The sequence below is a fragment of the Dendrobates tinctorius genome, unplaced genomic scaffold (genome assembly GCF_039654945.1).
Source record: "Dendrobates tinctorius isolate UK_male_01 unplaced genomic scaffold, ASM3965494v1 ptg000196l, whole genome shotgun sequence".
In the NCBI taxonomy this organism is placed as follows: domain Eukaryota; kingdom Metazoa; phylum Chordata; class Amphibia; order Anura; family Dendrobatidae; genus Dendrobates; species Dendrobates tinctorius.
This window is the reverse complement of record NW_027361863.1, coordinates 28,376,310-28,391,211: the sequence shown is the minus strand read 5'-3', so window position 1 is coordinate 28,391,211 and position 14,902 is coordinate 28,376,310. Positions and strand designations below refer to the sequence as shown.

Genomic DNA, 14,902 nt, shown 5'->3' with positions numbered 1-14,902 from the left:
GAAGTCTTCAAACAGAGGCTGGACAGTCATCTGACTGGGATGATTTAGCGAATCCTGGTTTGAGCAGGGGGTTGGACCAGATGGCCCAGGAGGTCCCTTCCAACTCCATGATTCTATGACTGTTTCCTGGGGGTCCTGTGATCCTCTGACTTAGAGGAGTATTCACAGCTAATGGAGAGAAGGGCTATCATTAGGCCCTGACTTTATGATCTGTGCGTCCCACACAATAACTCATTTATCCTGGGAGTGAGGGGCCCCAGGGCTTGTGTAACAATAGGGCCCCTTCCTTCCTGCACTGCTCTATTCACATATAGGAGCCTGCAAAGTGAGTGGCCAGGAGCGCCGATATACAAGGATACAGCGCTAAGGTGGATACCTTCATCATTGGAATTAGTGAGGGTCCCAGAGATCGGACCCTTCCAGTCATCCTAAACATGTGCTGGACAAAATGGGAATATCCTCTTATGGTTCCCAACACTTGCAGTAGCTGTTGGCTGAACCCCTTGTTTTGCCATCTATGCACATTTGCGCCACCTATGGCCATGGAGTCATGAGCTTCTGTTGAAAAAAGAGGAAGACATCTGGCCATACGCAATATGTGAATGGTGGCCAAACCCACCAGCGTGGCAGGACCCCCCCCCCCCCCCCCCCCAAGAAAAAAAAAAAATACCGGGTGGCAGGAAAAGAAGGACCTGACACATGGGGCTCATTGCTTTTAATTTTGTGCTCTCATGGAAAATGGATAACTGAAGAAGGGTCTTTATGAGCCAGAGGGATCCTGGAGGAGAGAGGGGGCCTGGGGGAAGGAGGAGAGAGGGGGCCTGGGGGAAGGAGGAGAGAGGGGGCCTTGGGGAAGGAGGAGAGAGGGGGCCTTGGGGAAGGAGGAGAGAGGGGGCCTGGGGGAAGGAGGAGAGAGGGAGCCTGGGGGAAGGAGGAGAGAGGGAGCCTGGGGGAAGGAGGAGAGAGGGAGCCTGGGGGAAGGAGGAGGAGGAGAGAGGGAGCCGGGAGGAAGGAGGAGGAGAGAGGGAGCCGGGAGGAGAGAGGGAGCCTGGGGGAAGGAGGAGTGAGGGAGTCGGGAGGAGAGCGGGGGCCTGGAGGAAGGAGGAGGACAGGTGAGCCTGGAGGAAGGAGGAGGACAGGTGAGCCTGGAGGAAGGAGGAGGACAGGTGTCTCCCTAGACGGAGTAGGACAGAGGAGTTTGAGGAAAGGGACAGATTAGCAGTGGATGACACAGGGATCTGAAATCTTATTACCTTGCTTCATACTGAAAACACAAGTACGGTCAGACGGTCTGAGCATGCATGTGTCCGATGGTTGGGAGGGGCGTTGTCCACTTGACAGCGATCATCCATGAGATCTAAAGATTGACATAGGAGACCCCATACACATTAGACATTTGTCTGCTTCTGCCTCTTCCCTCTTGTGTTTGGGCTTTGTTACAATGATGATCTCGGTGTGTGTGATCCATCCTGCACATCTGTCCCTTCATCTAAGGCCTGTTTCACACTTCCGTTTTTTCAAATCCGTCAAAATCCGTTGTTTTCCGTAAAAAAACGGATCCGCCATTTTTTGCAGGATCCGTTTTTTTTGTCCCATAGACTTCCATTACGGTTACCGCGGATCCGTCAAAAAAACGGATCCGTTTTTAAAAACACGGATCCGTTTGCATCAGTTTCCGTCAAAAAAACGGAAACGGATCCGTTTGGCGGACACAAAAACGGAAGTGTGAAACAGGCCTTACTGATGACCCATTAACCCTGTGTCCCCCCTGGAGCCGCCTGATCTTGTTTGGGTACATCCACACATACGTAGAGGGGACGCCTGTAAACCTGGATGCAGAATCGCTGTGGATTTCTCCTGCGCACAGTTTTCTTCAGGCGATGAAAATCAATGAGTTTTATAGTGGACTCCATTTCTGGAGACGCTCCTTGTTCGGAGAGATTTTCTAGCAGTTTTTTGTTCCCTGAAAAGGTTTTGGAAGGGTGCTTGTGGTTTTTTTCTTTTTTGCAGCCTTCTGATTAGACAGCGCCTGGGTTGGAGCTTTCATAGTAGCCGTCGCTTTCTTTCCTCCCCCACTTCTTAATAAATCCTCTGTGTACATTAGGCCTAAAGATGAAATCTGCAGCGCCAACTAATTTCCGAATTCCCGTGCTGACTTTGTCCTCTGCGTGTGGATCAGATTTGGTAAAATATCGCCCATGTTACATGTTCTGTTATTGGCTGCAGATTTTCTTCCTTGAAATTGCAGGCGTAATATCCACCCCGTGTGAACAAGCGGTAAGACAGAAGGAGCCGATCCCAGGGTGATTTATTGCCTTTACTTTCAGTACAACTTCCGGGAGCGGGGAAGCCTGACCTTCGAGCCGATCACACTGCTGCCGATCCAGACCAAGATGATCAATGTCGACCTGCTGACTGTAAAAGAGGTGAGAGCTGATGGCACCGCAGGTCATTTAAAGGGGCTGTCCACAACTAGACAAATCCCTTTGAAATACCCTCAGTGTGGTAAATAAAATATCAAAAATAAATCATTCTGGCTCCCCCGATCTGAACGCTGAGGCCCCCAGAGATCCCGTGCATTGTCTCTACCCCGAGTTCTCCCCGTGTCACCGTCCGCTGAGCTTCGGGGCTCACGTAACGTTCCAGATCACCAGTTTTTACCCTTATTATGTAAGAAAACTTTATAATTGTTGCAACCTGTGCAGATCTTGGTGTCCAGACCTGGTTATGGCTTCGACCTTTGTTGCAATTTTTCCGCATGGAAATTCACTTTGTAGGGGAATTTTTTTGTGTTTTTTAACTTTAAACTTTATTTTTTTCCCATTTCTGTTACACTTTGAGGGATTTCCTATTGTCCTTTCCGACACTTTTTGTTGTATAAAAGTCGCACAAACTGCAAGTATGGAAAATGCAATAACACACGGCCGGTGTTAGACCCCCCCCCCCAGCTGCAGAAATAACCATCTGGCACTGGGAAATTGGGGGAGATTCCATATTGTTTAAAGAGGACTTCATTCCTTTGATTAACCACTTAGGTGCCACAGTCAACATTAACCGCAGGTATTGGGGGCTAATCGATTCACTGATTTCAGCAGCGTGACTCGTTTTCTTACCTCTATGAAGACTTCACCCCTCTATTTCTCCCTCCTCCAGATCCGCTGGGTGAACGACTACCACAACAAGTGTAGAGAAGTCGTCGGAGCTGAATTAGAAAAGCAAGGACGCCAGGACGCCCTCCAGTGGCTGATAAAAGAAACGCAGCCCATCTGCAAATCTATTTAACTTTTTTTTATACTCTTAGGTTTTTTTTAACCCTTTCATTGACTGATTTGATATGAGCCAAGTAATGGACCCATCTTTATCACGGTTTCATAGATGACATTTTATTGGCTTTACAACCTCAGGGGAAGCAGGAGGAGCCGTCACTCAATCAGGCCTGCGGTGATCTGACAAATACACAGTGTGATATTATAGTATGGAGAAATAAAGGAAAAGGCACGCATTGTTTTCCTTTATTCAAATGAATCTTAAATTTTACATCTCCAATGAATTTATCTGACATAAAAGTGGAGTCGCTGAATAGATATGAAATTAAAGGGTTTGTCCACTGCTAGGACAACAAGGACCACCCATTCTTAATGTAAACGTTTGGCCCCTATAAAATAAAAAAAAGCCTGAGGTCCTCTCCTGTGCTGTTCCTGCGACGCCGGCACGGGAAGTGAGTCTAGGCTTTTTTCATTTTATCGGAGCCAAGTATGGGATATGAGAAGGAATTGTCCAAATAGTGGATAACTTTAATCCCCTACTGATCCTGTATTATTCTCACACACATCTATCATGCACCCATTGTACCATGGTCCGGGCTTACCCAGGAGGGGGTGCAGCTAAGCGACCTCCTGGTTTTCGCTAGAGCTTCTAATGGTGGAGTTAGGCTTGAGGTGCAGGTGACTGCTAGGTACCAATCAAAGGGCAAACCCCCAGTACTGCTGCTGCTGACCCTAAGGGTCGGGATCGCAGACATGTACTCGGAGTCCAAAGCAGGACTGGATTCTGATGCTGGAACACATAACAGGACGGACACTGGTGCAGGCTTGGGTACCGCTGGAGCGGCTTCAGGGCATGGGTACCACCGGAGTGGCTTCAGGAGACATGTACCGCCGCCACGGCTTCAGGGCACAGGTACAGCCAGAGTGGCTTCAGGAGACAGGTACCGCCTGTACAGTTTCAGGGCACAGGAACCGCCAGAGCAGCTTCAGGAGACAGTTACCGCCTGCACAGTTTCAGGGCACAGGAACCGCCAGAGCAGCTTCAGAAGACAGTTACCACCTGCACAGTTTCAGGGCACAGGAACCGCCAGAGCAGCTTCAGGAGACAGGTACCGCCTGCACAGTTTCAGGGCACAGGAACCGCCAGAGCGGCTTCAGGAGACGTACTGCTGGCACGGCTTCAGGGCACAGGTACTGCCGGAATGGCTTGAAGGCACAGGTGCTGCCTGCACAGGAACCGCCAGAGCGGCATCAGGAGACAGGTACCGCCTGTACAGTTTCAGGAGACAGGTACCGCCTGCACAGTTTCAGGGCACAGGAACCGCCGGAGCGGCTTCAGGAGACGTACTGCCGGAACGGCTTGAAGGCACAGGTGCTGCCTGCACAGGAACCGCCAGAGCGGCTTCAGGAGACAGGTACAGCTGGCATGGCTTCAGGGTACAGGTACCGCCTGCACAGTTTCAGGGCACAGGAACCGCCGGAGCGGCTTCAGGAGACGTACTGCCGGCATGGCTTCAGGGCACAGGTACTGCCGGAACGGCTTGAAGGCACAGGTGCTGCCTGCACAGGAACCACCAGAGCGGCTTCAGGAGACAAGTACAGCTGGCATGGCTTCAGGGTACAGGTACCGCCTGCACAGTTTCAGGGCACAGGAACTGCCGGAGCGGCTTTAGGAAACGTGTAGCGCCGGAGATGTTTTAGGGCACAGGTACCGCCAGAGTGGCTTCAAGAGACAGGTACCGCCTGCACATTTTCAGGGCACCGAAACACCAGAGCGGCTTCAGGGCACAGGTAAGGCTGGTTTCACATTTGCGTTTTTTAGCGCTGGAAAAAAACGCACATGTGCGCATGCGTTTTTTCCCCTATATTTAACATGGGTGCGCATACCTGCGCGCTTGTAAGCGCATGTATGCGATTTTCATGCGCTGCGTTTTTTTGGGGTGTGCGTTTGTATTTTCCAGACGCAGCATGTTGCATTTTTTGGCCCTGCAAAAAAGCGCATGCGCACATATGCGCACGTTTTGCGCTAAAAAAGGCCATTATAGCCTATGGATGCGCATATGTGCGCACTGGCATGCTCATGTATGCGTTTTTTTGCATATGCGTTTTTTTTTTTTAAACAAGGAATTTAGGGGTTTGGGTTAGAGTTAGGGTTAGTTAAGGGGGGTTAGGGTTAGTTAAGGGGGTTTAGGGTTAGGGTTGGGGTTTGGGTCAGGGTTAGGGTTAAGTATGGTTTGGTTAAGGGTTAGGGTCAGGGTTAGGGTCAGGATTAGGGTTAAGTATGGTTTTGGTTAGGGTTAGGGTCAGGGTTAGGGTTAAGTATGGTTTTGTTAAGGGTTAGGGTCAGGGTTAGGGTCAGGATTAGGGTTAAGTATGGTTTGGTTAAGGGTCAGGGTTAGGGTCAGGGTTAGGGTTAAGTATGGTTTTGTTAAGGGTTAGGGTCAGGGTTAGGGTCAGGATTAGGGTTAAGTATGGTTTTGTTAAGAGTTAGGGTCAGGGTTAGGGTCAGGATTAGGGTTAAGTATGGTTTGGTTAAGGGTTAGGGTCAGGGTTAGGGTCAGGATTAGGGTTAAGTATGGTTTTGTTAAGGGTTAGGGTCAGGGTTAGGGTCAGGGTTAGGGTTAAGTATGGTTTTGTTAAGGATTAGGGTCAGGGTTAGGGTCAGGATTAGGGTTAAGTATGGTTTGGTTAAGGGTTAGGGTCAGGGTTAGGGTTAGGGTCAGGGTTAGGGTTAGTAAAGTCATGGTTTGGGTAGTGTGAGGGGCCACCTAAAAATGTTGGAAAAAAACGCAAACGCGGTAAAAACGCACTAAAAACGCATACAAACGCATAAAAACGCTGCGTTTTTTTCATGCATGCTCATAAAAATGCTTGAAAAAAACGCAGCAGTTGTATGCTTTTGTATGCGTTTTTTCAATGCGTTTTTTTGCGGGAAAAACGCGCTGCAAAAAAAAGCAAGTGTGAAACTAGCCTTACACTGATATCAGGTACCATTCAGGTACTAAAAGAATAGGTTCAGGGATCTGACAGCTAACTGGAACAAACTCAATCTAACACTAAAGAGCTTGTTGTACAGGCACCTCCCTAAAAGGGAGTGTGCCTTAAATGCCTGATGCCTCCCAGCTATTGGTCTGGCTGTGGGCGGGGGGCGTTATGACGTGCTGGATGTGGGGACATTATGGGGGGCTGGCAGTGGGGGACATCATTTATGGGGGAGATTATGGGGGACATCATACTGTATATGAGGGGCTGTGGTGGTGAAATACAATTATAATGGGGGCTGTGACAGACATCATACCATTAATTGATTGGTTGTGGTTATACTATGTAATGGGGTCTGTAGTGTATATATATTGCATAGGGGGTTGGGCAGGACATCATTGTGTATATCTGGGGCTGTTGTGGATATATTGTATAGGGTCTGTGGGGAACATCATACTGTATATTGAGGGTGGTTGACATAATAGTGTATATTGGGGGATGTGGATATCGCACTGTATAGGCGGTGATATAGAAGGGTTAATGGTTTGCCTTTAACTGCCTTTAATTGCCTTTCACCTCTTATTGCTAGAATTTATTCTCATGACGCAGCAGTCTCTTCTTCAAGGAAACTATGCTTCTTATCATATATGTTCTCAATAGTCAGCCACAACGTGTTCTGGGTACATTGTAAACAAGGTATGACCGGGGGTGATGGTGGGGGCCACATGAGCTCCATAGAATTACATATTGTTGTAAATGGTATAAAAGATTGCCTTGTGTTTCATTATGTCAGATAAAGTGATTTGCCCACGACCAGTGTGCAGTTCTCCTTTGCCACCAAGCGCTTGTAAATTAAGGGCGTAAACTCCTAATTTGGCCTCACTGGTGATCTGGCATGCCTGACTTTGGTCAGAACGACAGCAGCTACAACAGTTTTGGCGCCCGAACACGGGACAGTGGAAACCAGCCTATTCGGAATCCGTATGTGGGAGCTTCCTGGGAGGTTGAATATGCAAAATCCAGCTGCAGCAGGTGAGAAAATTTATTCTTACACTTTGATTTTGCATTTGCAATCTCTCTCTGGATCTCTACATACAGTGGGGCAAAAAAGTATTTAGTCAGTCAGCAATAGTGCAAGTTCCACCACTTAAAAAGATGAGAGGCGTCTGTAATTTACATCATAGGTAGACCTCAACTATGGGAGACAAACTGAGAAAAAAAAATCCAGAAAATCACATTGTCTGTTTTTTTTTTCATTTTATTTGCATATTATGGTGGAAAATAAGTATTTGGTGAGAAACAAAATTTAATCTCAATACTTTGTGATATATCCTTTGTTGGCAATGACAGAGGTCAAACGTTTTCTGTAAGTCTTCACAAGGTTGCCACACACTGTTGTTGGTATGTTGGCCCATTCCTCCATGCAGATCTCCTCTAGAGCAGTCATGTTTTTGGCTTTTCGCTTGGCAACATGGACTTTCAACTCCCTCCAAAGGTTTTCTATAGGGTTGAGATCTGGAGACTGGCTAGGCCACTCCAGGACCTTGAAATGCTTCTTACGAACCCACTCCTTTGTTGCCCTGGCGGTGTGCTTTGGATCATTGTCATGTTGAAAGACCCAGCCACGTTTCATCTTCAATGCCCTTGCTGATGGAAGGAGGTTTGCACTCAAAATCTCACGATACATGGCCCCATTCATTCTTTCATGTACCCGGATCAGTCGTCCTGGCCCCTTTGCAGAGAAACAGCCCCAAAGCATGATGTTTCCACCACCATGCTTTACAGTAGGTATGGTGTTTGATGGATGCAACTCAGTATTCTTTTTCCTCCAAACACGACAAGTTGTGTTTCTACCAAACAGTTCCAGTTTGGTTTCATCAGACCATAGGACATTCTCCCAAAACTCCTCTGGATCATCCAAATGCTCTCTAGCAAACTTCAGACGGGCCCGGACATGTACAGGCTTAAGCAGTGGGACACGTCTGGCACTGCAGGATCTGAGTCCATGGTGGCGTAGTGTGTTACTTATGGTAGGCCTTGTTACATTGGTCCCAGCTATCTGCAGTTCATTCACTAGGTCCCCCCGCGTGGTTCTGGGATTTTTGCTCACCGTTCTTGTGATCATTCTGACCCCACGGGGTGGGATTTTGCGTGGAGCACCAGAATTAGGGAGATTATCAGTGGTCTTGTATGTCTTCCATTTTCTAATTATTGCTCCCACAGTTGATTTCTTCACTCCAAGCTGGTTGGCTATTGCAGATTCAGTCTTCCCAGCCTGGTGCAGGGCTACAATTTTGTTTCTGGTGTCCTTTGACAGCTCTTTGGTCTTCACCATAGTGGAGTTTGGAGTCAGACTGTTTGAGGGTGTGCACAGGTGTCTTTTTATACTGATAACAAGTTTAAACAGGTGCCATTACTACAGGTAATGAGTGGAGGAAAGAGGAGACTCTTAAAGAAGAAGTTACAGGTCTGTGAGAGCCAGAAATCTTGATTGCTTGTTTCTGACCAAATACTTATTTTCCACCATAATATGCAAATAAAATGAAAAAAAAACAGACAATGTGATTTTCTGGATTTTTTTTTCTCAGTTTGTCTCCCATAGTTGAGGTCTACCTATGATGTAAATTACAGACACCTCATCTTTTTAAGTGGTGGAACTTGCACTATTGCTGACTGACTAAATACTTTTTTGCCCCACTGTATCTCTGGGTAAGGCTGTACAACACGGTTCAAAAGAACCCACATCACCAGTGAGCGGTGAGTATGTCCGTATCAGAGTTGAATAATAGAGTAATAAGATAATAATTGTCATCTGTATTGTCTGTCAAATCTGTCAATCTGTTCTGTCAATATACTAACTGGCTGTGTACTGTGTAGCACAGAGCTGGGATACCCCGTGCAGTGTGGTTATTTTGGTCATTTTGGATTGGCAGTAAATCATGAGGCTGTATTTTGTATAGGGCTGTGGTTTTTGATTTTTGTGTTTTTTGTTGTTCTTGTTTAAGAAGTTGGCTTTGGTGTTCTCAGTGTCAGTGGACACTGAAATTAACACCTTATGAAACTACAGCAAAGTGCAAAATAGGCAGGCTGTGTGAATCCTTGTATGTATGTATGTCTATGAGAACCTCTGAATGAGATGAGTAATTGAGTAAGGGATTTTTGTTCTCTTCTTTTTGTAAAATCAAATGACCACTGAAAAGTGTGGGAAGATCCCGGACAGATGCGTTATAGATATTTCAAATCTACATCTGAGACTGAATAAATTGAGTAATGATATAGCTCCTGTTATATGGGACATTACATTGTAAAATTTCTTGGATGCATTTGGCCAGGAAAGGGCAAGACTCGGTTACTCACATTATACAGTTACCTGCTCTTAGTGAAATCCCGTGATTTTGAGGGTTTTGTAGAAATTGATTTTGATTAGGTCTAAGAACTGCTGCATTCTGTTTCTGTGTGAAGGACACTAAATTTCTAAAATTCTGATGGGAGGAGGCAATGAAAGCGCTGCGCAACTGCTTGGGTGTGTTTTCTCCTATCCGTTCTTATCTACGCTGAGTTTCTCTGTATTTCTGTCCTTGGTGAAATGCTCGCTAGGAGATTTGTGCATTTTAAAGCAACAGTACTTAATTGAAGTGGAATGAAATTTTGTAAGTTGAAGTTGAAAGTAAAATATGGTGCCTAATTTAGAAGGAAACTTGTAAGTGATTGTTTGGTCATTAATGTGTTTGAACCTGCTTCTATAGTTGTGTGATTGATTTATAGCAAATTGAGGATCAGCAGAAGGAGGTAGCCAACTGCACGGCTGATAACGTAGGTTAGAGGCCTATCACATCTGGGCCTTCTTACTTTAGTCAGCGGGTTTTTTTGTTGTAGGTGAGAGGCAAGGGTAAGGAGCCTTCTGGCTACACCTTGGCAGGCTCGTTCTGACTTTGCTATGTGTGGCCTGTAAGACAAGGTCCAGGCACACTGAGAGGGCATTTCAGAATAAAGGTGAGCTGTCTAAGTTGAAACAGCCTTCCCACGTTCCATGGAGCTGGGCTGGAAGGAAAAAGGCCTATTCCTATCTAGTCAGCTGATCTAACGGGTGAGAGGCAAGGAGCCTTCTCGTTACATACTGTAGGTCTACTGGGTGAGAGGCAAGGAGCCTTCCTGCTACACCTTGGCAGGCTTGCTCTGACTTGCTACATGTGGCCTGTAAGACAATGTCCAGGCACACTAGAGGGGCATTTCAGAATAAAGGTTAGCTGTCGGGAGCAAAAGTTGAAGCCATGGGCAACTTTTTCTGTGTGCAGTCAGGGCCTCCCAATGGAATTCCACCGCTATGCAGATTGTAAAAGACAGAGGAGGAAGGAAGCAGTAAAACAGGTAGGACGAACATTGAAAAAAGGCACAAATGCTAGAGTGTGAATGTACAAAAAAAGGAAAATAGCAAGTGAATAAATGATGTTTGAGAATGTGCAGCAGTACGGAAGTAAGGTGTATTATGAATGTTTTGATTGATAAAGTTTAACCAGAGACCCAGACAAAACATATGGACTTGTAAACACTGTGGTCAGACTCGGACAAACCCAGACTGAATAGCTACTTGTGTGACCTGTGCTACTGACCTAAGCGAGTTGCGCTAAAACCTGTCCAGACAAGATCATATGTAGTGACATAAGAAGCTGACAGAATAGTGTGGGTAGTGGGGACATTGACCTTTGAGGAGTAAGGTGACAGTAAACACCAGACAACCAACCACATCAGGACCTAGAAGGGTGACCAGAGTAAGAAAGATGCAGGAGTGTTGTCCCTGGAGCCACTCTGACCAGCTAGCTTTGCTGAAGCAGCTTCCTGACCCTGAAAACCAACCATTCCCGTTTTACAGACACATAAATGAAATAGAGGAGACATATAACTGTACCTGGGCAGACCTAGAGAGGTTGGCGAGTTTAAAGGCAGGTGACATAGTAGGACATATAATTAAGACACACACAGATGTGGCAAAGAATCAGGCTTGGGGCATGGATGATAAATCTGCACGGTCTGGGGAGATGTACTGTGAGTCACTAAGACAGTGGGCTACAGTGGAACAATCAGAACAGTCCATACTCCTGACTAACGTGACAGCAAAGAGGAGAGAGTGTAGAGATGTACTTTGGATGGTTACAGCTGAAATGGGCAGACATGGGGTACAGTCGCATAAACCCACTTGATGTGAGAATACTGGTGAATGCATTCATTGACGGTATGAACAAAGACTTACGAGACGCAGTACAGACAGCCAGACCTGAATGGAGACATGTAGATCCGAAAGACCTCCTTAAGGTAGCTAAAGTAGTTGAGCAAACAAGGACAATAAGACAACCTGTCATGTATGCTGGAGCACAAGGAAAACAGTGGAGACGTAATAAGGGACCTAAGGACATAGAAACAGTGAGGTGCTGGAATTGTGGTACTTACAAAACTTATTGTTAGTGACAATACCCCTATGAGTTTACTGTCATGATTAAGTTGAAAGAAGGAACCACTCCTCCTTGTTTAAAGCAATACCCCTTGAGCCTAGCCAAATCAATGGCCCCGAGCAGAGATATTAAAGAGTATGATAAGGCAGGGGTTCTGGCGCAAAGATCTTCCCCCTGCAACACCCCTTTGTATCCCATTAAGAAAAAAAGGATACTTATAGAATGGTTCATGACTTAAGGGCTACTAATGATGTTACAGAGAATATGACCTCAATCGTCCCTGATCCACACACATCTGTCACAGATCCCAGCAACGTCAACATGTTTCACAGTCAGTGATTTGGCTAATGCATTTTTGTCTGCACCCCTGCACCCTGACTGTCAGTATCTTTTTTCTTTTACTCATAAATGTAAACAATATTTTTGGACAGGCCTCTCACAAGGGGGAAAGAAATCCCCTGCCATCTATTCAGCAGCGATGGCAGGGATCTTTGAGTAGTGGCCATCACCTCATCCGCAGATTGTACTATTACAGTACATGGATGACCTTTTGCTGTTCTGCCTGGGCCAGAGGTCCTGCAGGGAAGCTATGGTTTCCTTGCTATGTTTTTTGTCAGAAAAGGGCTGCAAGGTCTCACGTGACAAAGTACAGTATTACAAACAAAAGGTGACATTTTTGGGACATTGTATTGCCAAAGATACAAGACACCTGACAGAAAACAGGCAATTCAAAGTCTCCCTCTACCCAGGTCACATCAGCATCTACGCACCTTCCTAGGCTTGGTGACCTACAGTAGGCCTTGCATAAGGTCTGCTTCACAAATGATGCAACCACTTTTTGGGTTAACTAATGCGCCCGCTATTTTCCAGAATTTCATCAATGTTGTGTTTTCTGACCTGATAGGCCGTTTTGTTATTATTTATTTGGATGACATTTTGGTGTATTCCCCGGACAGCCAATCTCACTTGCAACATCTACAGACAGTTCTCCAGAGACTCAGGGAGAACCAATTGTTCGCTAAATTGGAAAAATGTTCATTCTTTTGTACAGGAACTGTCTTTTTTGGGGTTGATTGTGTCCTGTGAGGGGTTTCGTATGGATCCTAAGAAGGTGCTGGCGATCGCTGACTGGGTTCAGCCTCAAGATCTCAAGGGGCTCCAGCGCTTCTTAGGATTTGCGAACTATTATCGGAGATTCATTAAAGGTTTCTCACAAGTGGTTAAACCACTCACGGATCTTGCCCGGAAGGGCGCTGATGTAAAAAATTGGTCTGTACTCCCTAAGGAGTCCTCAGCTATTAAGAAATGTTTCATGTCCGCCCTGGTGTTGATCCAACCAGACCCGTCCAAACCATTCATTGTGGAGGTGGATGCTTCTGAAGTAGGGGTGGGGGCAGTACTGTCCCAGGGTCCGGCCACCCTTACGAATCTCTGACCCTGTGCCTTCTCCAAGAAGTTCTCTTCAGCCGAGAGAAACTATGATGTAGGCAATAGAGAACTTCTTGCGGTCAAGCTGGCGTTTGAGGAATGGAGGCACTTTTTGGAAGGGGCGGCTCACCCCATCACGGTTGTCACGGATCACAAAAATTAGGCATACCTTGAATCTGCTAAGAGGCTTACTGCTAGACAAGCCCGTTGGTCACTTTTTTTTTTGACGATTTCAGTTCTCCATTACTTTTCGACCGGGGTCCAAAAATGTTAAAGCGGATGCCCTGTCCAGGAGTTTTGAGCCGGTGTCTCCCCCCGAGCAGCCATCCTCCATTCTTCCCCCATGGGTGGTAGTGGCGGGGGTCTCATCTGAGTTGGAACAAGAAATTCTAAGGGCTCAGGCCCTAGCTCCGGCAACCAGGCCAGGGGATAAATTGTTTGTTCCAGATTTATTGTGGCCTAGACTTCTGCAGGAGTTTCATGAGTCTAGGCTGAGTGCTCATCCAGGTATCACGGACACTAGAGAGGCAGTAGCCTGGGGTTTTTGGTGGCCTTCACTAAGGTCCGATGTCAAGAAATTTGTATCTGCTTGTGGTGTGTGTGCCCGTTCCAAAAGCTTGCGGAACCGGCCGGCTGGGGAACTCATACCTTTACCGGTTCCTGATAGGCCATGGACTCATCATTCCATGGATTTTATTACCGGCCTGCCACCTTCCAGGGGCAATACCGTGATCTGGGTGGTGGTGGATAGGTTTTCTGAACAGGCCCATTTCATTCCCTTGGCAGCATTTCCCTCAGCAGAAACATTGTCAAGGTTGTTTATGCAGCATGTGGTCCGATTGCATGGGGTACCCCTGAATGTGGTGTCTGCCAGAGGTGTGCAGTTTGTGGCCAAATTTTGGAGGGCGTTCTGTATGAAGTTGGGCATCTCACTCTCCTTCTCATCGGCATATCACCCAGAGAGTAATGGTCAGACAGAACGCACCAATCAATCCCTGGAACAAATTCTCAGGTGTCTGACCTCCGCCAGACAGGAGGATCGGTGTGATGCGTTACCGTTGGAATTCGCTTTTAACAACCGGGTGAGTCAGTCCACCAACATGTCCCCATTCCTGATTTAACTATGGGTTTAATCCACATTTTGGGGAGTTTTCACGGGTGGATTCCGGTTGTCCAGGGGTAGAGGGGTCCGTTCAACGGTTAAAAAACCTCTGGGCTGAATTCCAGCGTAATATCTCTCGGGCCCAGGGGAGGTACAAATATATTGCTGACAAAAAGAGAGCCTCGGGAGACATGTTTCAGGTGGGAGAGAAGGTTTGCCTTTCCACACGTAACATCAACTTAAAGGTACCATCAGCTAAGTTGGGACCAAAGTTCATAGGTCCATACGAGATTATGGAGATAGTCAACCCAGTGGCATATAAGTTGCGTCTCCCCGCCTCCTTAAAAATATCCAATGTGTTCCATAAATCTCTGTTGAAATCCGTAGGTTCTGTGAAAGAGGACTCTGAGCCTGTTGTTCCTCTAGTGCTGGTGGAGGGTCAATTGGAGTATGAGGTCGGACATATTGTGGACTCTTGGCGGGTGCGCCGCTCTTTGCAGTATCTGGTCCACTGGAAGGGATATGGACCAGAGGAGCGCTCATGGGTCCTTGCAGATCGCCTGGTTCGGGCTTTCCATACCAAGTACCCGGGGAAGCCTGGGGGTCCAGAGGCCCCCCGTTGAGAGGGGGGTACTGTCATGATCCCAGTGCAGGTTTTTGAGCTGCATGTCAGGGGT

At 46.9% G+C, this 14,902-nt stretch overlaps 1 protein-coding gene across 3 annotated transcripts in view; it reads left to right on the top strand.

Moving 5' to 3' along the window:
• XPNPEP1 (X-prolyl aminopeptidase 1) overlaps window positions 1-3,502 on the top strand; it is a 42,669-nt gene extending 39,167 nt beyond the window's left edge. For all 3 annotated transcript variants that reach the window (XM_073553089.1, XM_073553090.1, XM_073553088.1), the window contains exons 19-20: window positions 2,328-2,426; window positions 3,154-3,502. In XM_073553089.1, the coding sequence (XP_073409190.1) occupies window positions 2,328-2,426; window positions 3,154-3,282 (228 nt within the window). In that variant the 3' untranslated portion in view covers window positions 3,283-3,502. The remainder of the gene's footprint in view (window positions 1-2,327; window positions 2,427-3,153) is intronic.
• Window positions 3,503-14,902: the final 11,400 nt, after the last annotated feature.